A 23,026-nucleotide genomic window follows, 5' to 3' on the forward strand; every position below is an offset into this window, starting at 1 on the left:
GGCGCGCAACTTGATTAGCACAAATTACAATGCAAATTTTGGGCTAGTTCCTAAAGGTTATAGATCCACAAAACCACTCAAATCATTGCTCTAGATGAAGCTGGAGATGCCAAGATTTTTATGCTGAATGTGTTTGATGTCTTGGAGGAGGAGGAGAGAGATATGAAGAGATCTTCCGCTAGAGATCCATGGTAGTTTGGGTGGGAGAAGAGAGAGAAAGTCCTCTTGCAAAAAGTGACTAGGGTTTCGACCTCCTCCAATTGCTGGAACCCCAAATTTGACCTAGGACCTCTAAAATTTGCATGGAATTGAATGACTACCAAATTGGCACAATTACCTCCAAATAGACCTCCAACTCCTACCATAGCTCCTGCTTGTCTTCAAGAAAGTTGCTAGCCAACTATAGTACTCCTTGTTGTACATGTACCTACTCCCAAGTAACTAGGGTTCCTTGTTTTGAAAAGAGAGCTAGATTGAGAAAAGGAAAGGGAGAAAGGACCAAAGCAGCTTGATGCGTTGATACCAATTGTAAAGAAGAAGATAAGATAGAGAGAAGGGAAGAGAGAGAGAAGACTAGGGAGAGGAGAGGAGCAGAAAGGACCAAAGCCTAATGCTCTAATACCAATTGTAAAGAAGAGGACATGAGACAGAGAAGGGAAGAGAGAAGAAGACATGAGAGAAAGCCTAGAGGAGGAGAGAGAAAGGAGAAGAGAAAGCCACAAAAACTCAATGAGACTATTCTTTGATAATTTGTGAATGCCCTAAAACAAGGTCTCTTACACCTTTTATATCTTGATCTATGTGATTGGGTATTTATATGTGGTTCTCGAGCAGTCTCATTCTTTACACTTAGGATTTCTTCAAAAGGATGCCTAAGTTCTTTTAACTTTGTTCGCTAGTTTTTAAGACAATATAGCGAGTTTTCCACATATGCAAGCACTTATCCAAACTAGTCAGAAATTAGATTTACTAGGTGCTTTAGAATGTTTTCTCTGCACTTACCCACCCCCAAGAAAGCATATCAATGTGCTAAATAACTTGGAAGGCAGCATGCTCAATATATGAAGACCTTCATTATAATCTGTTATGGATTACTGTGGGATTATTTTGCCTCCTTAATAAGCTATTTATTTTCTTCGTCTCCTAGCCATTTTCGTTTTTGTTGATTAGCCTTTGCTTGATTTGAGTAGGCAAAATTTCACCCATTATTTGAAACTTTATTCATTAAGCACTTCAATTATTGCATGGCTAGTATGTGATCTTCTATGGTAGAAATTCCATAATTTTGTCTAACCATGGGACTAGCTAGTTGAATTTATGTGCTAGCAACACATCTCATAGATTGGTCTCTAACAAGGACATTTCTCAAAAATTTCTTGCTAATTACCCTCTCTCTCTCTCTCTCTCTCTCTCTCTCTCTCTCTCTCTCTCTCTCTCTCTCTCTCTCTCTCTCTCTCTCTCTCTCTCTCTCTCTCTCTCTCTCTCTCTCTCTCTCGGCGAGATGTACCCAACGGCTTTCTCAATTGTCTTGGCATCACCACCCAAGCCAACTCAAGAGTCAAGTCCTTATGAGGAATATCTACGTAGGAGAGCTAACAATTTGGAAACATAAAATGTGGTCTTGAATTACTCACTTTTAAGGTGCATATGTAATGGGCTCAACTAGAGAAGTTAGCTATGGAGATGACTACAGCTAACACTAAGATCAAAGACAAAGTCAATGACATGACAATAAGAGTACAAGAGGAAGTACCAAAGGAAATTAAAACAAGAAAGAAAAAAGTTAAAATAAGATATGACAATCACTATTTTTTCTTTAGTTAATGAAGCTGCATTGCAAAAAAAGATTGAATCTCATGCACATCTTGGAAGACTCCCTAATAGGTGGCATGAGGAAACATGATGAATTATGGGATGAAGATTGCTAAGAATGTTTTGAGTCGTATAGGCTACAAACCAAAGTAAGGCCAATATTCAAAAACCAAGGGTTCAATTTGTGACACCATGTCGCATCAACAAACAAGGGAATAACCAAGCAACTTTGGAGTTTGAAGATGTACAATATAACATTGAAGCACTAAAGTAATCAAAAGGGAACCAAAGTGTAGATCAAATATGAGCTCACACCAATACAACTCAAAGCACAATCAAGTGAGATCACCAAGATAAAGGCAACTCAAAAAGTGAGCAAATGGGCGGTTTATCAAGATGGCAAATCCATCATAGAAGAGCTCAAGAAGCCTAAGCATTAGGCTACATTAGGGTCATCAACTTACATAGTAACTCTTGCAACCTTAGTGATTCATATTCATTCGTACCAATGGCACTCCGCAGTGGATTGTAATGAATCTTGAGTTGTCATATTGTCCTATGTGCTTTTGAGGCATCTTGGAGAATACTAATATCACACACACTCTCTCTCTCTCTCTCTCTCTCTCTCTCTCTCTCTCTCTCTCTCTCTCTCTCTCTCTCTCTCTCTCTCTCTCTCTCTCTCTCTCTCTCTTTATACAATGACTTGAGTTGATGTTTCTGACAACACACCAAAAGCTTGTTTAACTAACCCTAGTTATTATTGATCATCGAGTCAAACGCACACACATGCACGCGCGCATGCGTGTGTCAAGCGGCCAAAAATGACCCTTGGGAATAAGAAAGCAAAATGCAATCTCACCCTCCTTTGCATGTTGGTGAGAGGGCAAAGTCGGGATGAAAATTAGGTTGCCTAAGCTATGAACAACTCCTCATGATGATATCACATCCTCTAACAATCAATGTCGGTGGCAAACTCAAGATGTGGCCAAGCTACATGTGCTCTTCCAAAAGTGCCTGAAAATTGGTGTCGACAGGTGCATATAACATAGGCAAACCAGGGCAACATGTCCTCCATCTCAAAGCATTGTAGCTCACAAATCCACATGTGCTTCACACATCAATCCTATCCATGCTCCTCACTCTTATCTCGAAAGCAAGATACTGAAGATAGCAAAAGTATATGATCATCTCATCCTAAAGCAAACTATGTTGTGTCTCACCATTAAGAGATGGGCATACCTATGTAAGGTTGAGTAGGTGCCTCGTCTTGAATTTATTGCATCCAACAATTGAGGTTGATATGTTTGTGTTCTCCAACTTTAGACCTTTCAACTAACGAACATTTATCTCAAACTACATGTGCATACACACAAAGATTTGGGTCACATTTATCTAGCCCCGATTAAGTGTATTGAAGTTAAGAAAGGGTGCAAATTACATTTGGGAGTAGAGAGAGAGAGAGAGATTTTGATGTAGTAGTAACAATCCACTAAACATCCTAAAAGACACATCCCACAATCCAATACTTGAAACTTGTTGGACTCACCATTAGAATTCTGTGAATTACTCCACGAACAATTCTACCTAATAAAGGTGACAAAGGGTGAGTGAAAAGTCTATTTATTTAGACAACTCCTACTACTCTCTCTTCTATTTGTTGTGTAGTGTCACATAGACAACCATTTACAAGAGAGTAAATCTAAAGTGGTAGGAGAGATCCTTAGGTGCCTTTTAAGTCGTATCCCACAATCCAAGATCCGAACCTCGGTGGGCTAAATTGAAACTCCAGCTAAATTGAAACTCTCATGAAGGTGATAAGGTGGCTAGTTGGAAAATCTCCTTTTATTGGAATTCGCAACCTCTATGTTCTCTTTTTCCATGTATATTGCACAATCCAAGATTTGAACCCTAGTGCACTCAAAACTTCAAAGTTTGGAAACTCTTCCATACCATTTTACCCAATAAAGTTCATGAAGATCATAAATGGAAATGTTTTGTTAGGGTTTTTCCTTTTATTCGTTTTGTTAGGGTGTTGACCAAAGGCAGTTGCATTCATTTCACTTTCCCCACTGCCTGTTAAGTATTCTTGAGCTGTTCATGTCAAGCCCCCATGGATTCTAAGCAATTCTACCCAGGTTCGCAGCAAACAAGCCAGTAACAATGTAAACAATCTATGAGGAGTCTCCTGTTGGTAAATTGTGCACTAGCAGACGTCCATTAAGCAATTCATAGCCTGCCATCTCTTGCCCAGTTAGAACGAAGTATTGACCTACAGAACATCAGGATGAAGCAATGCTCACAAGACACCTTGCCACTATTACGGTTTGTAATCATTAGCATAAGAGCTCTTGATCTCACATGTTGCTGCTCATTTCCTGGAGCAAAAGCAGGAAAGTGTCAGCTTCGTCTTTTCCACCTAGAAGTATACTCCAGGTTTGCACATGAATGACACCAAAAAGTGTCTGAGATCCGGAAACTATCTTTTGGCTGACAGGATGAGGCCACAAAGTACCCCTCAGATTTCAGTATTTATCTTGTAACTGACAGTTACATTTTCATTTGATCAGTATGATGATCTAAATGCCTTTACTGCTGTACACCAACACGTACCAAAAGGTAAGAAAGTATCACTCCATGACTCCGGATCTTGAGAATGTAAATAAACAAGATCAATGATAGAATATTTAGACCAGTTATAAACAATCCCAAAATGCCAAATGATTTCGAACTTGTTGATAAACTGATGATGCCCAAATTTCAATTTTATGTGTGTTTTACTAAACTGTAACATTCAATTTGCACAAATAACAGCACGCTGGCAAAAGGACATGTACATATATCAACACAAGTAGAGACCAACTTCACAAACTCCATGCTCCTTTTCTCACTAAAGCCATAGGCTTGATAAATGAAGCTGCCAAACCAGACTATTTTGAATATGGATGCCAACTGAAACAATTTGGCAATTCCATCAAAGAATGTTTTACTATAGAGCTGCTTCAAGCAATAAATTAGAATTGCCCTTAAGAAAGTGGAATGCACAACACCACTGGTGTGAGAAAGTACATACAAGATCAAGGCCAGCTGCTTAAACCTAGGCAAATGCTATTCAAATTGTTTGGATATGCTTCAGTAAGCTTTCTTTCGGAGACCGGTTCAGTGAGCTCCCAAACCAGCTTTTTGTTCTGCTGTTTGGAACTGAGCTTCTGAATCTACTTTACATGCTCACTCCACGAGATTAGGCTCTGATCCACAAGACCTAGCAGGAAAAATCAGATCAAGAATGCTGGAGTGCAGTCTAGCTAAGATCTGATCCATACAGAACCTGTCAATGTTCCCTCCAGTTCGGCCTCACAGATTTCTGATTAGCAGATTGAGCAGTCAGATGTTGCCAGACAACTGCATCCCCTTGAGGCCTTGGTGAGAAAGGCCTCAAAGGGGGTGGAGGCTGCTGTGCAGAAGATAATCTGGGGTGCAAGGACTTGTGATCCACATTAAAGCCATTGTAAGTTATTGGAAGAGGTGGTGGGTGGTTGATATTCAGAACCCCTCTTACATTAGGCATCGATGCAGGCATCTTGGGCTGTTGAAATCTATTTTCTGGATGGGCTGAGCCTGTTGGAGCACGCAGAATGCCAATTGAAGATGCTGCATCCCTATTATTAACACTTGCTTCAAAATGTGGATTCAATCCTGCTGCAAAAGTAAGACCATTCAGCCTATTCATTTGCCCATCCAATCTCTGTATGGCTGAATTCATATTGGTGTGATCGTTTTGCAGAAAAATTGGAGCTTGAGCCCTTCCATCTACGGGCATATTGGGTGGGACCATTTGTGCTAGTTTTGGCTGGCTGGACCTGATTATAGGAGATTGACCTGGAGGCCTTGATGAGCCATGAAAAGCGTGAGGATGGTCACCCAACCCAGTGCTTTGATTTAGATTAGGCCTTGCTGCAGACAACTTATCTAATGTATGCCTGGTAATATGCACAGTGCCTGATGGCCCTTGAGGAAAATCAAAAGCATGCTGAGACCAGTCACATGCGTTGCTTTGTGAAGGTACACCATCAGATTGCCTAAACGTAAGCAATTCAGCTGATTGTAATGGTGATTGACCCAGAAACTGGGTGGGTATTGTCTGGTGGCTCTGAACAGTCTGATTCTGCTTCCAACACCCAAAACCACAAGAATGTCGATGCAGTGAGTATAATGAAGAAACCACACTGATTTTTCAAAACTCAAGATGAAAAGTGCAAGCATACTCACTGTTTGATCTACAGCTGGCAGGACAGGATGCAACACTTGTGGCAGAGGGAGCCTTGATTGCTGCAATGTTGCAGCCGGCCCACTGTTTGAAGGCATCAAACTGCCTGCATGGGATGGAGGAGCTGATGGTGGGATCCCAAACATAACCTTCTCCCTAAAGTCATTTGAGATCATCATTGACTCTACCGACTTAGGGATATCCTTGACAACCCTTTCAGCTTGACTTATATTGAGGTGCTTCTGGTTGCTACCATCAGCGTTCATACTCAAAACTTTATCTAGATTCGCAACATCATTCAAATCTATGGATTGTGAAGAGGTTAGTGCATACACCAAATCTGGATTTTTCAGAAACATGGAAAGAAGCTCTAGATCAGCGCCAGAGCCACCACTATTATCAGCAAGCTGCTGCAACACAACTTTTAGCATGTCCAGACAGGCTTCTTTGCTCAATTCAGAAAGATTCAGCCCAAGAACTCCATCCACTGTTCCTTCCTCCTTCCTGCTCATTGTATCCTGAGCTTTACTCACTTGATTAGACAATACAGGTGGTTTGGTTGAGTCCAGTGAAAAATTGGCAGCTGCATCAGTTCCTTTCTCAGGTACAGGTAGACAGATTGCAACATCATTTTGACTAGATGTATGTACCAATGGGGCCACCATCGAAAGTTTGAAGGTACTTGATGAGGTGGTCGGAGTCTGCACTGTCTGCTCAGACCGGAAACTCTTGACAACCTCTGCCTGTTCAGCACTTGGCTTTTCCAAGGGCACCCTTTTCTCCAGTTCAGAGTCCCTTGACAAGCTACTATCAGAAAGCTGCACCTCACTTGCACCCCCCGATCTAAGGAATGTGGATCTCGAGATATTAGCACTTGCAGTTAGCACACCATCATCATTCGGAGACTTGGCTAGTCCAGACTGCATAGCCATTGCTTGACTGTCTGGAATAGAAACAGGTGTCATTTCATGTAACAAGCCATCATGCATATTTGTGCTTCTATCTGGCTTTGGAGGCACTGGTATGATCTTGCTCGGATCGGCTGAACCTTGCCCCAAACCATTTACATTGATGTCTGATGCTGAAGGTTTTGATCTGGTCTCAATAGTTTCCTGAGATCCTTGCCCCGAAGCATCACTAGCAGAATGTGAAGACACCTTGCTATCTGCTTCCTGCCCTCTTCTTTTTTCTAGGTCAGTTTCTCTTGGAGACTGTAAAGAACAATCCTTCTCCTGACTATCTTCATCCAGCGTCTCGAGTAAAAGTTCGGGTACTAGAGTATCATCAACAAAAAGTGAACCTCTCTCCAGGGGTTCCTGTGGATTAGATGGAATACAATCAAGAGTTGCATAAATGACTTCTTGCTCAGTTTTTATGCGCAGATACTGATTGCTATTTTCTGTGCTTTCATGACCAGTTGCAACTCTCCATCGAGGATCAAGCACAAGTCCTGCAGCATGAAAGATGCTGTGATTTAATAAGGGCAAACACAAAGCACAACTATTAATAATGCAACAGGACTTACTTGGAGGTAAACTCCATAAGATGGTGTTAAAACCCAGGTCATCAGCTTCTATACTCCTTTGAGAGGTAGCTTTAATTGCAACTTCCTTGTTAAAAACTTGTTCCACCCCATCCTGAGTGACCTGAATGTTGGATTTACCACCAGCTCCCTGATTGAGTATAGCCTTAGGACAAGTTTCCAATGCATTGCCCTCATTCAAAGCTGCTTTCTGTGAGATTGTACTGTTTTTGTTGACTGATGAGGATGCATTCCACCCTTTCAATATCTCTTGATCTGACACATCCATCGTGCCCAGTTGCATTAAATTAGAAGAAACATGGGGAGACTTATTGCTCAGACTTTGCAGAAGCTGAGCACGTCTCTTAGCTTTTTTTATATCGTCCGCAGAAAGTGGCCGAGCAGCAGGATCAAAGCTTGAGGGTCTTGCTAGATCTGCCTCTTTTCGTCTAGAAGCAATTCTAGCCTCTTCAAACAACTGCACTTTCCTCCGCTCTTTGGTGCCTAGCGAATCTCTTAGTTGAGGAGATTACTGTGCCATCCATTACAAAGTTTGAGACCATTACAAACTTGTATCAGCTCTATACGAGTAATAAAATTTCTACTATAAGTGGAGCTAAAGAACAAAGAGAATATAGGACAAAAAAGCAGACAAGCATTGTTGCTAATGATCACATACAACACAATATACTGTGCGATGCAAACAAATCAACCCAAAACTGAAGGATACGAGTGCCTTGAATCAGAGAGGACCCAGGCCGCTTTTTAGTAGGGTTGATCTCAGGAACTGCCTCCAAGGGTTCCCTGGTCCATTACAAAACAGCATGATTAAAACACCTTCAAGACAGCCGTTTAACTTCCAGTTTACTTGATCATTAACTTACATTGGCTTCTCCACAAGGGACGAACTGGAAGCAGCATCTAACCCAAGCTTGGAAGGGTTTTCCTGTGAGATGAAATGAAAGAAAGTTCAGTATTAAATAATTTTGATGAGGTCCAAAAAGGAAGTATTCAACCACCAATACTCACAATATTATCAGATTTTGATTTCTTTTTCAATGTGTCCCCCTCCACTTGTGCACTGCCATTATCCCTGATAAAGAGAAATCTTACTAACTTTGGGGAAGCTATCACACAAAGACACTCTACAAACTTACTAATACGTCAAACTGCTGCTTACCTGTTGCGTTTTTGTATTGGTTGAGACATGCTATTTGAACCTGCCATCACAGATCTGGGCTTAGCTGGAAGACCTCTATGTAATCCCACACAAAAGCCTGATAGCCTTCACACATTTAGCAGGACTTTTGCCTACCACACCGAATACCTATTGTAACTCACTAGCACAGCACATAGATACATAGTTGAGGGAAACTTTGGAACGGGAACAGGAACAGGAATGGGAATTTTCAAAAGAAACCGAAATCGGAACGGGAATGCCACATCATCAAGGGAAGACAAATGTTACATGATATCCTAGTTAATAAGGTTTAAAGACTTCCACTTAAAAAACTTAAATTTATCAATATGCAAATACTTACAATTATAAGTTAGAAGATGTTAATGAAGCTATAAGATGGAAGATGTTCTTAGTTAGAGAGAGAGAGAGAGAGAGAGAGAGAGAGAGAGAGAGAGAGAGAGGGAGGTCTCTATTGGTCATAAGTGATTGTCATAAGTGTTGGTCTTGATTGATAGGTTGTAGTTGGAACCAAATTGTGGCCACGATCCTTGTTTCAGTTGTTCACTTTTAATGCTCACACGTGGAAGAATCACAATTTTGGCTTTATGAAAGGTCATGATTGAAAGGTTGGGTCTCTTTTTGCTTGTAAAGGTTGTTATTGAAATGGTTAATCCGATTTCACTTGATCTACACTCAAGACGGCACATTTGTGGCCTCAAATATATATATTTTAAAAAGACACAAACTTTCAATTTTTGACCATAATTATTGCATCCTATTCGATGGAGAGCTTTTATGTCCCGAAACGTTTTCTGAAACATTTTGGGTTTCGCCTGAAACACAACGTGGCACCATTTCAAGATTACGAAACATTTCTGTCCAAGAAACAAGTTTCAAGAGATTTTGACCCCATTTCGGTGTTTCACCCCTTCCTAAGTCCCATTTCGGGCCATTTCATGTAGCTATACGTAGACATCCATAATCCAATTGACTGCCAACACACAATCCAAGTGTTTTTCTTCTGAACCTTTTCCAAAATGAGGACAATTCAAGCAAAACAATCCCTGCTGCTAGATTTCTGCTGCAACCCATGGAACATTTACATCCCACCTGGCTAATGTGTTTACCCTTATCTGCATGTCACTGCAAGTGGCTGGAATAAGGGTTTGGACATACTACATTTGAAAATCCAAAGCCCTTCTGCAAACAGTAATGCATTTTACAAGAGGTAAAGAATGACAACCTGCAGCAGACAGTTTTCCGTTGTGGCTCCCCCTAAGAAACCGGCTCCATTTTGACAAAAGTGACCTAGCACGACTGGCAACATCTGATCTTCACACGGATTCATAGAAGATGCATGAATGATTCATAATTCACACTATTTCCAACTTATCCTGCATGATTAAAGGCGAACATAAAACATGATTACCTTGTGCTCGATAAAAACGAAGCTTGTTAACAGTCTGCAAAAGAGCAGACATATGCATGGGGAGCGCAGAACCAAGTGGTAGTTGGCCAACAATCTGCAGACATGTCAACATCCTAATCAAAATCGATTATTACCAAAGCACCTTACCTAATACCAGTGCCATATAAAGGATGCACAGGTGCTGGAATGCAAGGAGGAAAACTGTGCAAGTGTGCCTTAGACAACCTTAAGTAAAGCCCTTATGAGACTAGTCTGCTCCTCTGAAACAGCTTGCGTCAGCCACTTTATAATTAGTTGCAACCCACCTCGTATCATAAACCTAGAAATAGAGACAATACCTAATCAGTTAACTAAAGTTTCAGAGATTTAAAAAAATTCCTCCCTGTTCAGTTCGAATTATCATACACATCTCATACCAGCGGAAAAAAGGTTCATCTGCCTGCAAAATGACATGTGCAAGTTCACTTTGTCCACCAAAGGTGTCTTCTTGACGCATTATGGTCAAAAGGTTTTGAGCTCTTTCTGCAGCAGAGGACTTTTTGGTAGCACTATCTGTCTTCTGACTGACACAATCCAGCAATGACAGGTAAGTCCTTTCAGTCCCAGTAGCCTGTGCAGGTTCTGGTGCTGAGCAATTCGCTGAACCTGAAACTAATTCATCAGGTTCTGAGCCCCTGCTATCACTGCCTGCATCCTCATGAGAAAGCTGCACCAACTTTCTAACCCGTGACCGCTGCCCAGAAAAGAATTCTCTTACCTACAAACATGCAAAACTTTTCCTCAAAACCTTTGAAAAACAAGCTTTCTTACGACACAAGCCCCTTGAAACATTCTTGGCTAGGTATCCAAGAAACACATTTCATGCCTAGAAAAATCTGAACCACTATGATTTGAATGTTTGTGCTTGAATACCTGGGACACAGAATAATGTATTCCATCCAGCACAACAAAATACACTAGTCCCAACGTTCAATACATGCCACCACATGCATTTCATGTGAGTTCTATAAAGCTCTTTGTGTTTGAATACAAGGGGGTCAATTCTTGTATACACATAGATTACGTTAAACCACGTGAACAACTGCAACTCAATCATGCCGATTAAAGGAACATTCATGTATGTAAAAACCAGTTCATGAACTCTAAATGTTTTGCATTTATTTAACAAATGCGATAAACAGCCACATGTATGACAGAAAAATAAAGCAGATCAGAATACTATGTAACAACCAGTTCATGAACTCTAAATATTTTGCATTTATTTATCAAATGCGATAAACAGCTACATGTATGACAGAAAAATAAAGCATATCAGAATACTGCTGAGTCCCACACAGGCTCTATAAAGCCTTTGGAACTAAACAAAGGATCAGTTTTTCTACACAGATATGGACTGCTGTAAAAGTTGTGAACCGCTAATTTTTTTTCTCTCATTCATGTATCAAGTTAATGAGTGAACTTTGTGGGACAATCAAAGTAGCCTCACTTTGGAAAGGATCCTTAAAAGTAGTAGACTAGTAAACAGTATTTGGCTTTAACTTTACTAGGCACGCAAATTTCATATTAGGCAAATTGTAGAATTATGATATTTTAGCATGAGCTCCAATTAAATGTTATCAGCACACTAGTGTGCCTTCATCTACTCATATAGGTTGTTGCAAAATTTTTCTCTTTTATTACATCAACTATCCAAGCATAAGTCTCTAGTATATGGATTGCTTATAGCGAGTTGTATAGTAAATTCTTTAGTGAACATTGAATCCGAACTTGTTAAGCATTTCAAGGACTGGGATTGGGAATCTACCTAATAACCACAAAATAAGCATCAAACTTGGCATTGTGCAAATGCCTCTACAACTTGGCCGATCACAATCCTACATGATGTATGCTAATTCAAGGAGCATAGTATGCCTTGCTTGGCTTCACCATGATTTCAAATGTTGTAGCCTCCATACACATACTCACAATTTAAGTTCACCAATACCCAACAATCTTTAGTTACAACTTCATCCTTAACAGCTTATGCATTTTTTCATCACGGATGCTAATGAGAGTTTTCAAAGTAAAGTAATATAAGTTTATCCCAACAATGGTATTCTTTATACTTATCTACCATATGTCGTATTCCTAGGCTTCGAATCATATGCAACTTATTTCTTTCACATTTCACTATACACATACTTCCTCTATATGCAAGCATGTAGCGAACAAGAACGTAGCATTCACTAGACAAAAGCAATATTTTGGACCATGCATTTTGGAAATTAGTGTTGCACACGTCAAGGTTTTAATGTCCATGCAAAATAGTGATAATCTCTTAATAATGTAATGCAATAAAGCAAAAGATGAATAGAGCTACTGTTGACATCCGTTAAGTTTGCATTACCTCTAGCCTTTTCTTGCACTAAATGCTAACTGGTGCATTAGAACCTCACCTTTACTATAATAATTGTTGAATTAGCTGGATGGACAATGTTTGCATCATTTGTGTGATGTTTTCTTATTAATCTTTTTTGTCATATCCACCTCCCTAGAAACCACCTTTCAAGCTTAAAGCACCACTTGTTGAGAGAAACAACTCACTATGGTTTGGTTTTGTCAAGCACTTGTTGAAACTTTGTGGCTAATGATTGAATCAACTTTTGATCTATGCAGTTAATCAACAGTTTACATTGTGATCATATTCAGTAACCTAAAGTTTCACATGTATGCTGGGAGTACATCTTAATAATTGGAATGTGTGGCAAAAGATCGAATACTGTGTCAATACTGATAGAGAAATGTTGAAGTGTGCATTGCTGTGAGAAACCTGATTATTATGCAGAAGACAGAATAGTAATTGAAATATGGAACTATAAAAGTTGTCAACTGGAACTGCATTGGCATCAATAAAACTGATTGTACTGGAATCTGACTATCAACCTGATCACACTTCCACAAACCCCCCACCTCAATCTCCTATGGGGGAAGTACAGATATCAACTCACACAAATCCTCAACACTTGCTATAACTAAGTTACTATATCTATTGAGACATGTGTTTTGTCAATATAATATGTGCTGGAATCATTGTAGTTCATTAGCTTTCAATGACCGTAAAGCTTTTGCATAGGATAAGATTTGATAAGTATCGAGTGAAATGTTGCCTGATTTATCTTCAGAAATGAACGAGTTATGATTCCAGAATCATCTATTTCCAGGGGCATTTGATCAAATGAGAGTAGAATGTTGCGTGCTTTTGTAACACAAACTACTGGAGAAGAGAGCAGAAGAGATTAAAATTCTGAAAACAAATTGCAAAAAAAGGTGAGTTAAGGAAAGTAATTACTTTGGAAGAAGGTTTACACTAATGACTCTCAGAACATATCAGACTCCATCCCAAAACTACCAAACAGCAGCATCTATGGTGGAATGTGTTAGACAGCATGCACTGAAGAAACACACCTCTCTTAAAAATCAGTCTTAAAATAAAGAAAAGAGGTAAAGGTTTGCACTGCCTAGACTCATAATGACCCCAAGAAAGTATTTGGTAGAAACACGAATTTCCTCCTGTAGTCATCTGTGCACAAAAAACTTAAGACTCATAAATTTTGGAACTAAAGAAGGGATTGAAAATGTATGCACGAACTGACATACTATCAACAAATATGGAGACTAAAATGAGATTCTTTGAACTGGTGCACAAAATACTAGATTTCCAAGTAGTTGAAACAGAAGAGAAACTATTGAAAGCTGATGTGTGAAACAGGTGCATTAAACCCAACAGCTCATTGCATATTAAATAAGCCCATTGGCCGCCCCATCTGAACAAGCTTCCCATTGATTACACGCAGAGTCTTTTAAGTATGAAGGCACAAGAAAAGCCTGCTGCTGCAAAAGCAAATTAAAAGAAAAAAGAAAAAGAGAAAACTGAAAATTCAAACCTAGAAAGATCCTCACCTTCCAGAAATGGAGAAAAAAGTAATCAGACATGCACTTTGCAACTCATTATTAGCATTATTCTTATTCCTTTGCAAACGGGATTAACAGTTATTATCAGGAGAAAACACGTGAAGAACTAACAAGGCACACAAATGGGCACAAGAACCAAAGGCCACCTTTGACAACTGTAGTATCGTCTAGTTAGTTATTGAAAATTTCCATGTAAACTGAGAATATTTTCTGTGACATCTTTGTTCCCATTAAGATCAACATTAAACTCAAGCCTGCATTTGAAAAAACAAATGTGATGTAAAGCATGGGGGGAGGAGGCAAGAAGGAAGAAGAAAAGCGGAAAAGGGGGGGTTTGGGGGGTGTTTTTTTTTCTTCTTTGCTAAATGTTCTTTTTGGGTTTTGGTCCTTTTTTTGCAGGGGGTTGGTTTTGGGGCAAGGGGGGTGGTGTGGGGTGTGTGGTGGTGGTGTGGTTTTGGGTTTTTGGGGTGGGTTGTGTGTTAGCAGTATAGTCAGAGCTCATGAGTGAGTCTAGGATGTGCCAAGCATTCTAGTATTACCTAGGTATTTTTTAGTGGTCATTATGGTGATTTTCTGCCCTTTTTTACTGAAGGCAACTGCATTTAATGCTTCCTTGACTACCTTTTTCATCTGCAACATTTGCATTTTCAGCCTTTCAGGCTCTTGAAGGTTGGGCAACAGCGTTTTCAACCTCTATCTGCCTTCTCTTGGCTGATTCTTCCTGTTTTTTGCAAATTTTGTGATCCAACACTACGTGTGAACTCTGTTTAGTGCAATCTCTGACATCCCAACCTCCCAACCGTAGAGCCAAACAGGCTCACCACTGAGCCTAGGAGCTAGTAACACTTTGTGCCATGACCATATCCAGAGGGTTGGTATCCCATGGGCCATACCACCAGCCCACACCATCTCAGTGTGCAAATGCATTAGCCAACGTGCCAAAAGCCTAAGAGAGGTGTTCACACAATGAATGTGTGCAATAGGAAGAATGCACTAAGGACACTTTGTAACCACCATGACCAATACTACTAGTGCCCATCCAAATGTCCAAGGACATCACACAGTCATTTTTTCTTTGTGTTACACAAATACAGGATCAGCTTTGACACATGCAATCTGCCCTTGCCGTTCATCTTGTGGGGATTGCGCTCTACAAGCTCTCTCCAAAATTTGATGGAGTAGCAATGCTTTGCGGGTCCAAATGTCATCAACGCCAATGAGCTTTACACATGTCCTCAATGCTACTTGAGCATGAGGCATCTTTGTGGTTACAAGGGAGGCTTCCATCTCACTATGGTGGCTCCAATGAGGCATTTGCAGCTTCAAAGAGAGAAGACATAAAGAAAAAGTCGAAGGCCCTATGTTATCACTACCGTAAGAAGAGACATTTGCACAAGGATTGCAAAGAGCTAGCAACTTTGAGGAAGAAAAAGCAACATGATACAAACTCCTCTACCAAGTTATCTGCCTCCTACGACTCCAACTCGGATCCTCCAACCAAGGCCTCCAAAGGATTAATCTTCTTCAGATCGCAGGAAAGGCTTGGCAATCGCTCTTGCTTTCTAGTGTAGGTGATGTGGTCAATCCTCACAACTCTCCAATGCCAAAGAGGGAGTGTGAGATGGTGGTGAGATGGGGATAGTGAACCTCATCTATGCTGGTATACAAGTGCACAAGTTCCAAAGAGAGACTTCCTTGACGCATCAACTAAAGTCTAACAAGTTTTGAAATTTTGGAGTTAGGATTGACATCCACGCTCATGATGGGCTATTTCTTGACGGAGAGCAAGATTGTCTCCTAGTTCAAGCTTACATGAAGGGACACTTTGGTGGTCTTAGCCAAAGGCCCGAAATCCATGGTCATGTATCCTACTACAAGGCATTGTTGACAAACACAAAGAGCTGCTATGGTCCTCTATTTTCAGGTTCCAGTACGATTAACATCGACATCAAGTTCTCTTTGAGGCACCTTGGTGCTGGCTTGATTACCCATTGCTTGGATATCCATGGTCCTATTTTGGTGATCTTTGTTGTATGGACTATGACAAGTCATTATCATTGTATCATTGTACTATAATAGATCACCCATGATTTGAGAGAGAATGTTAGCAATATAGTCGGCTCATGAGTGAGTCTAGGATGTGCCATGTATTCTAGTACTATATAGGTATTTTTTACTGGTCATTATAGTGATTATTTTAGTATTTTATGCTGGCTGTCCTGATCACTTTCTTGGTGCTATTTTGTCCTATTTATTCGAGCTTCTCCTCCACATTCAATCATTCATCACTTGCAGATCCAATGCATGCCTTGTTGGAAGAAGGAACCGATGCCAATGACTCAATGTTGTATGTGATTGTCTCATGTTTGGTATATGGATTCCATTTCCCGAGCATATGTCTGAGTTCTCCAATTCTCCTTAGCATTATTCTTGTATTCTTGTGTTTTCTCTCTCTTCCATCAGCAATTTATTTCAGCATTCTTTCACACTTCCATTGCTGCATCCACTTTTGACCCTGAGAGGCGGCCACCCGGGGAGGGGGGGAGTGGGGCAAGAGGAGGGGGAGGGGGAGGGGGAGGGGGAGGGGGAGGGGGGATATAAATGCTGCATCTCTCCATGCATGCTGATTATAAAACATTTATGCAGTCTTTTCTAAGACTGTATGCACATTTACCCAGGTTATAGGTCAGTGTGTGAACTAAAATCTAATACACAAGATACACAAAATAGAGATGACCAATTGAACATACATTTGCCAAGTCTACTTGGCAAAAAGTCTTGAAATGCTTATGCCGTTAAGATCTTTGTTGCATACTTCGAACAGTTGGGTTGAGTCCAACCACAGATTCTCATTTTAAAGAGACGAAAGACACCAACTTTTACCTGGGTAACTGTGGCTCCACATAGAGCACTTATTTCACGAGCCTCTTTTTTAGTGATTGTGTCTTTGATAGAAAAGACATTGTACAGAAACTTCAGTGCTTTTGGTGTCAGTGGTTCTCCACCTTTTCGTCCTGAAAAGAAGCAAACTTGTTATACACATAGACCATCCAAAAAGAACTGTTGATTTGAAATATTTAAAAATGTATTTTGTTCCAAATGGGGTGCCACAGAAACTGCAGGTCCCAGGAGTTGAAGTTCAGAGGAGCCCAAAATAAACAGTGATCATATTTCTGAATTATGTTAGCACATTTCTTAACCAGATGAGAAAAAAGAAAACCACAGCTGCAACCTCAACCATTGATGGCATGTAAGGGCAAGCCCATATATACTACTCCTACTCTGCAACTTTTAAAAAAGCATGTTAAAAGGCCACTCAATCTGTTGAAATCATTTCCAGATGCAATGAGCACCTTGGATTACAAAAGTTAACTTGAATGCATGAAAAGTTGAAACTTGATTCCCTATACATGGATAATAATGTTTAAGCTGTTATGAGACAAGTATTCAAGATACTCCTTGACAACTGACTCTTAAGCGGGACATTAAAGATGGTAAAATGTACCAGATTTCTTGCCCATCACAGCAGCTGCCTGCACAAACATGTAAATAAAATAGTCTCAGTTTCAGAACAAGTAACCAATACTAGGATCAACCAAATACCCAAATATAGAACTAAAATCTACTAGGACAACACCAGAATTTCTTGTAATATTACTCAACAAGTGTGCTTACAATTGCCACTGGAAAATGGCAGCTGCATGGGCCAGGCCAATTTGGAAGTTTTCTCTTTTAAATGCTGGTTGAAACTTGGCAAATATACAAAGTTCCCAAGCAACATTTGTGAGCTTGTGCATATCTTTCTAAGTGCATCCCATACTTATATGATTATCTGTTGAGGCAAGACGTATATGTTGCAACAACAAAACCTACCTTCCAGTCTCCCTTGCCACTTCCTTCATCTGCTCCTGCACTTACCTATTTCACAGAATCAGTGGAAAGCATGCGTCTTTGAAAGATTGTACTATTAATTTTTTTAGGGCGTGTCTTAAGTCCATGCATGCTGCTGACTCTACCTATTGCTGAAAAAAGCCCAAGCATATTGCTGACTCTACCAACTGGTGCTACATCACAACTTTGTCATAACTGTCAAAACTATCAAACGTGTTAAGCCTTTCTAGGGCTCAGATGAGCGGTTGGTGAGCTTCTGGATCATAAATTGCATCTGGGCCCTGGTTATTATTAATGGCCAACATTTGTAGTAGGACATTTGGTGTTTTAAGATCAGACATGTTATTCAATCCTCAGTTTCAGCCTGCAGCTTTTTTGCTCTTCCAAGAATCCACTTGGTTCTGAGTTGAGAGCAGCACTCAGTCTCTCATGCATAGGTGTGAAATTCACTGTCAGAGCAATAGTCCAGAAAGTTTAAGAACAACTTGCATAGTGCTGCCCAAAAAAGTTGCCAGCTGCCTAAGCTCCCAAAACAATGCAGGGCTACTGCATGTTTGCCAAATCAACAGCCTAACATCAGTCCCAGCCTAAGAGATCTGGCACCTTCTCCAGAATTCCCAAAGGAACGCCCAGCAGAGCTTCCATACTTCACTGCAACACCTGTATTGTCCCAGAAACAGCCTTAGTATCTTGCCATTATTGGAGCAGCAGTTTTGTTTTTCCACAGAGCAGGTCCAGCTTGCTTCACCTTCAGCAAAAAACCTTTGCAATGCTGCGTCTCCATAACATCAACAGCACTTCTGAAGGGAACTCTTCCCACCTCCCAGGTATGGAATCAGTAATTTCAGATCCTTGTTGGAAGAGCATATGGTGACCAACCCATTCCCAGAATCCAAATGTAGGCCCTGTATACTATCGCTAGGTTGACTCTTGCAAATGACGGAGTTCAAGTATTGCTTGGATCGCAACTCTCAAAGCTCTTCCCCAATTTTGAAAACCTTCATCCTCCAAGCTTTAAGGTTTCTTGCTATAAAGGCATCCTTGTTCTTTCAGCCACAATACTAGGTTCTTCAAGAATACTTGAGTCTTGTACACCATTGTCTCATAGACCTATGAATGCACCTTCAAAGAATGGTGATGGCCTAACCATCATTCTGAGGGCACGATCCCTGTCCCACTTTATTAGATAAGAATCTTAATGCTTGTTGAAGTGATGGAGACTCCTTCCTTCTCTGGCTGCTATGGTGGCTGTTCCATGCAGACTTAGTGCATAGGATGGTTCACTCTTGGAAGCCCCAGCATTTTGATAGTGTTCTCTTGCCTCACTCCACATAAAGGACTCAGCACATAGTTGGCCAACCTCACATTAGGTATGACCACAGCTGCACATAGGGCATGGCATCACTAATGAATTGCTGGATTCACGAGGTTCCAATTAACCTCAACACCAACATGAGATCACACAAAGATCATGCATCCTTTTAACTCTTTTCTCAATTCATCACCAACATGAGATTGTGTAAAGATCGCGCATCTTTCTAACTCTGTCTCAATTATTCATTCGATTAGGCCCCCTATTCCCTAGTGTGCAATCAGTAAATTCCTTAGCAGAATCATAGAGGGTGAGTCCATTTCTTGTGGAGGTGGACCCAACTGTCTGATCTTGAATGGGTCCTATAATCCACCATTACCATGAAAAAATGTGGTGACCCTAGACCCACATACATAAATCGGTCCACCTTCCACCAAGTGACCTTCAATGAATGATATTTCACACAAGAATCAAAAGAGCACACGTTTTGCATTTAATCTTTGCTTGAGGTTTGATGATTCTTTCCTGGCCCATGTTAGGGTTACTGTTGCTGGTAGCATGTCAAAGGATATCCCTCCCTAACAAGTATGCAAGAGCTAGGAGACTACTCTTAAGTGAATCTTCCAAATGACCAATCATTGACCATTATGCCTACTCATCTACCGAGAGAATAATCAACCATTTTATGAGAGCACCCACCCTTGTGAAACACTCTGAGAAATCAAGATCCCAAGCCTGTATGAGAATGGTTCGAGGTGGGACCAAGTTTGTACAGAAGTGTGACCACTAGCTTATGAAGTCTACTTGAGAAAATCAAATACCCTGTGAGGCGCAATGGCTGCTTGAAAACTCCTGCTCAAGACATTGTTCAACTACAGAAGCACATTGCAGCGCAGACTAGTGAAGTATGATATCCAAATGGGACAGTGTGACAACCAATATAATGCAAAGACTGCATGTGCAAAAATATCTAAGCAGTTTCTATGGTATCGCCTTCCGCATGTCAAACTTATGGATATCTCACAGACCTACGCCACTTAGATGCCCTAGAACAATTTCCAGCCACCAAAGCTACAAGTTGATTTGATCTAATTTGTAGGGAAAAATAATTCCTCTCGCTAGTTGTAGTTGCCGATGCAAATGTGCACATTCATACTCGTGTTTGAATAATTGTTGCCCCTCTCCTTGCTTCTATGGGAATATACGTTATGACATGCCCATAACCCTAATACCTAAAATTACCCCTGCGTTGTAGGAAGTGATACCCCTAATTATTCCATGAATCCTTTCCTGTGGCTGTTGCCAGACCCAAGACTCACACTCACATCATTCAGTCTGCTCGGTGAAGTCCTAATCTTCAATCGATTACTACAATGCAGAGTGTTAATTCAGTGTATCAGTCGAAGCGAATGCATGATAGCTACACTAATTTTGCGTCTCGAAGAGTTATAGCAGATGGGAGACTTCACCATTTCTTGGGCAAGCGGGTTTGTCCCTGTCATCTGGCATTGCAGCACCACAACCCTCTGCAATTCTTCCACCTGCTTGCGGATAAGAGAGCGCTGATCATCCATCAAGTACTTCAGGCGACTGAAATCGTGTGCCGGAGCAGTGGTGGCGGCAGCGGCATCCGCGGGCGGTACCATGACCTGATCCTGCATCTCCTGCTAGCTTGCCAATTGGAGGGCCTGCAAGTTGGGCCTCTGGTTTTTTCTTTTTTGCGGGGGGAGGGGGCGTAGGGCTAGGAAGGAAGAAGGGAAGCCATGTCAGCAGGCCAGTCAGGGAGGCGTAACGCCAAGAGGGGAGGGTAGAGCGAGGGGCTGAGAGTGGCAAAGAAAGAAAAACGATGGGGGATAGCAGGGGGGGATGATGGTGCAGCAAAGGCAGGAAGAAGGCGGCAGATCTGATGCGTGGAGGCTCAACAGAAGGGCAGCCATGGCTCGACCTTGTCGTCGTCTTCCTCTTCCCCCTCGCAGTAGACTGTCACGACATACCCTGTTTTTTCCTTCCCCTTCTTTTTTCAGTGTTTTTTTTCCCATTCTCCTGTTTCCCATATTAGCCTTAGCCATAAGACCACATTCCTAGTTTCTAATTTTATTATATACATTGTCCATCCATCAAGAGCTCTTTTGATACATTATACACGATCATAATGCCTTAGGGGCAAAAAAAAACCCCGATTGGACCTTCAAGTTTGATGTTGAGCATACATTGATCATATTCATTGAATGCCAGTAGAGTCAGGGGAGTGGGTGTAATTGGTCTCTCCCTAAGGTAAACATTGATCATTGTGCATAGATGCCACTCAAGTGTGCAACCATTGATGGAGTGTCCAATTGCCCTAGAGAGAAGCTACAATTCATCACTCCTTAAATTTGCAAAGTTGCTTTCATGCACTCATCACAAATTTTCAAACAAGTTGTGGGATTGGTTACTTTCATGGCAAGGGGTGTCTACCAGTATGTTAAAAACCAATGAGAACCGTACTTTAAGTGGTGTGCACACCTCTTGCTCTCTTATTCCAAATTAACATGCAACAATACATCGAGAAACTCAAGAATATAGTCAATTGCCTCTTGAACACACCTTGTTGCAAACTTTTCTTGCCAATACTTGCTAAGTTTGGTGTATGTGTTATATAATTTGCCTAGCAATGAGGTTATGCTAGATGCCCATGGGGACCTTTGCAAATATCTTCAAAGGCTTGATGATGTTAAAATCTCCCTTGAGGAGGCAAGCCAAAGAGTAGTAATAGACTTGTTGAAATGCACACATTGGTCACACAGACACAGACACAAAGAGGAGAGAGGGGTGAGGAGAGAGGTCCAATGTATGAGAAGAAATCTCACTACATAGGTCGACCAAGGGCTTTTATAGGATTGTAATAGAGTTCTTAGAGCTGGGGTATGATGATTGACGCAGTATTTGACAACATAGTTGATTGTCTGATGGTTTTATATGCTAGGAGTATCCAGCTCAACTTTTCCTTAGAATAAGTGTCATATTTACAAGTTTGCACTTTTAAAATGTTAGGGCTTTAATAAGATTGTATATAGAGTATGAAATTGGGGATATTTGACAACATAGTTAACCTTATCAAATGAGGTGATGTTTTAGGAGTTTCTTTCTCAATTGAACTTTGGTAGGTGTTCCAATATGCAAGGTTGCACTTTTTGAAGTGTTCTAAAGAGAAAGGTTAGGATATCGACCAAGTTGCTATAGGCAAAAGGGCAAGTAGGTTTCTATCTCGATCTCTCCAAAATTGTTTATCTAGTCACATCAAGGGTGATAATACCACCATGGTTACTTTATTAACTGGTAAGGGATTCTATAAAGAGTTTGATAGTTTGGAGACAAGGAAGATTGCTCGTGGAGCTCTCCCCAAAAAAGTGGAGCTTTATTGGTTTCAAACAATGATTAAAAATTGAGGCTTTGGCTTAAAGCCTTAACTATCTTAGTCTAAGCTTGGGACATGTTTTGGTGAATCTTCTCTTTTGATTATTGGGTCCATAAACTTGAGGGCTATTACTGAACTAACAGTTCCATGCTCTAAGGTGATCTAATTGGACATGTTTTTGTCTGGTTAATGCAATCATTATCATTCTGATATAATTTATAGTATCATGTACATAGATGACACATGTTTGATATGATAGGCATAACTA

The 23,026-nt window shown here is 40.7% G+C and overlaps 1 protein-coding gene across 3 annotated transcripts; it reads right to left on the reverse strand.

Moving 5' to 3' along the window:
* Positions 1–4,672: 4,672 nt before the first annotated feature.
* On the reverse strand, positions 4,673–21,414 carry LD (Homeodomain-like superfamily protein). Of its 3 annotated transcripts, none has more exons than XM_087697937.1 (14): positions 20,831–21,414; positions 17,664–17,691; positions 17,042–17,172; positions 10,624–10,964; positions 10,433–10,526; positions 10,208–10,301; positions 10,022–10,105; positions 8,779–8,818; positions 8,628–8,691; positions 8,483–8,544; positions 8,329–8,402; positions 7,602–8,102; positions 6,079–7,526; positions 4,673–5,974 (listed from the first exon to the last, which is right to left on the reverse strand). In XM_087697937.1, the coding sequence occupies exons 1-14, from the start codon at positions 21,020–21,022 to the stop codon at positions 5,141–5,143; spliced, it is 3,987 nt and encodes a 1,328-aa protein (XP_087554063.1). In that variant the 5' UTR covers positions 21,023–21,414; the 3' UTR covers positions 4,673–5,140. The 3 variants fall into 3 exon arrangements, with proteins under 3 accessions (XP_087554063.1, XP_087554062.1, XP_087554064.1); XM_087697936.1 differs by having other exon boundaries at positions 7,602–8,111; XM_087697938.1 differs by lacking the exons at positions 17,664–17,691; positions 20,831–21,414 and adding an exon at positions 13,354–13,490 and having other exon boundaries at positions 7,602–8,111; positions 17,042–17,170.
* Between the last annotated feature and the right edge of the window lie 1,612 nt (positions 21,415–23,026).

This window comes from Lygodium microphyllum, chromosome 17, assembly GCF_053477565.2.
Source record: "Lygodium microphyllum isolate KBCC chromosome 17, Lygodium_microphyllum_v1.1.10, whole genome shotgun sequence".
Taxonomy (NCBI): Eukaryota; Viridiplantae; Streptophyta; class Polypodiopsida; order Schizaeales; family Lygodiaceae; genus Lygodium; species Lygodium microphyllum.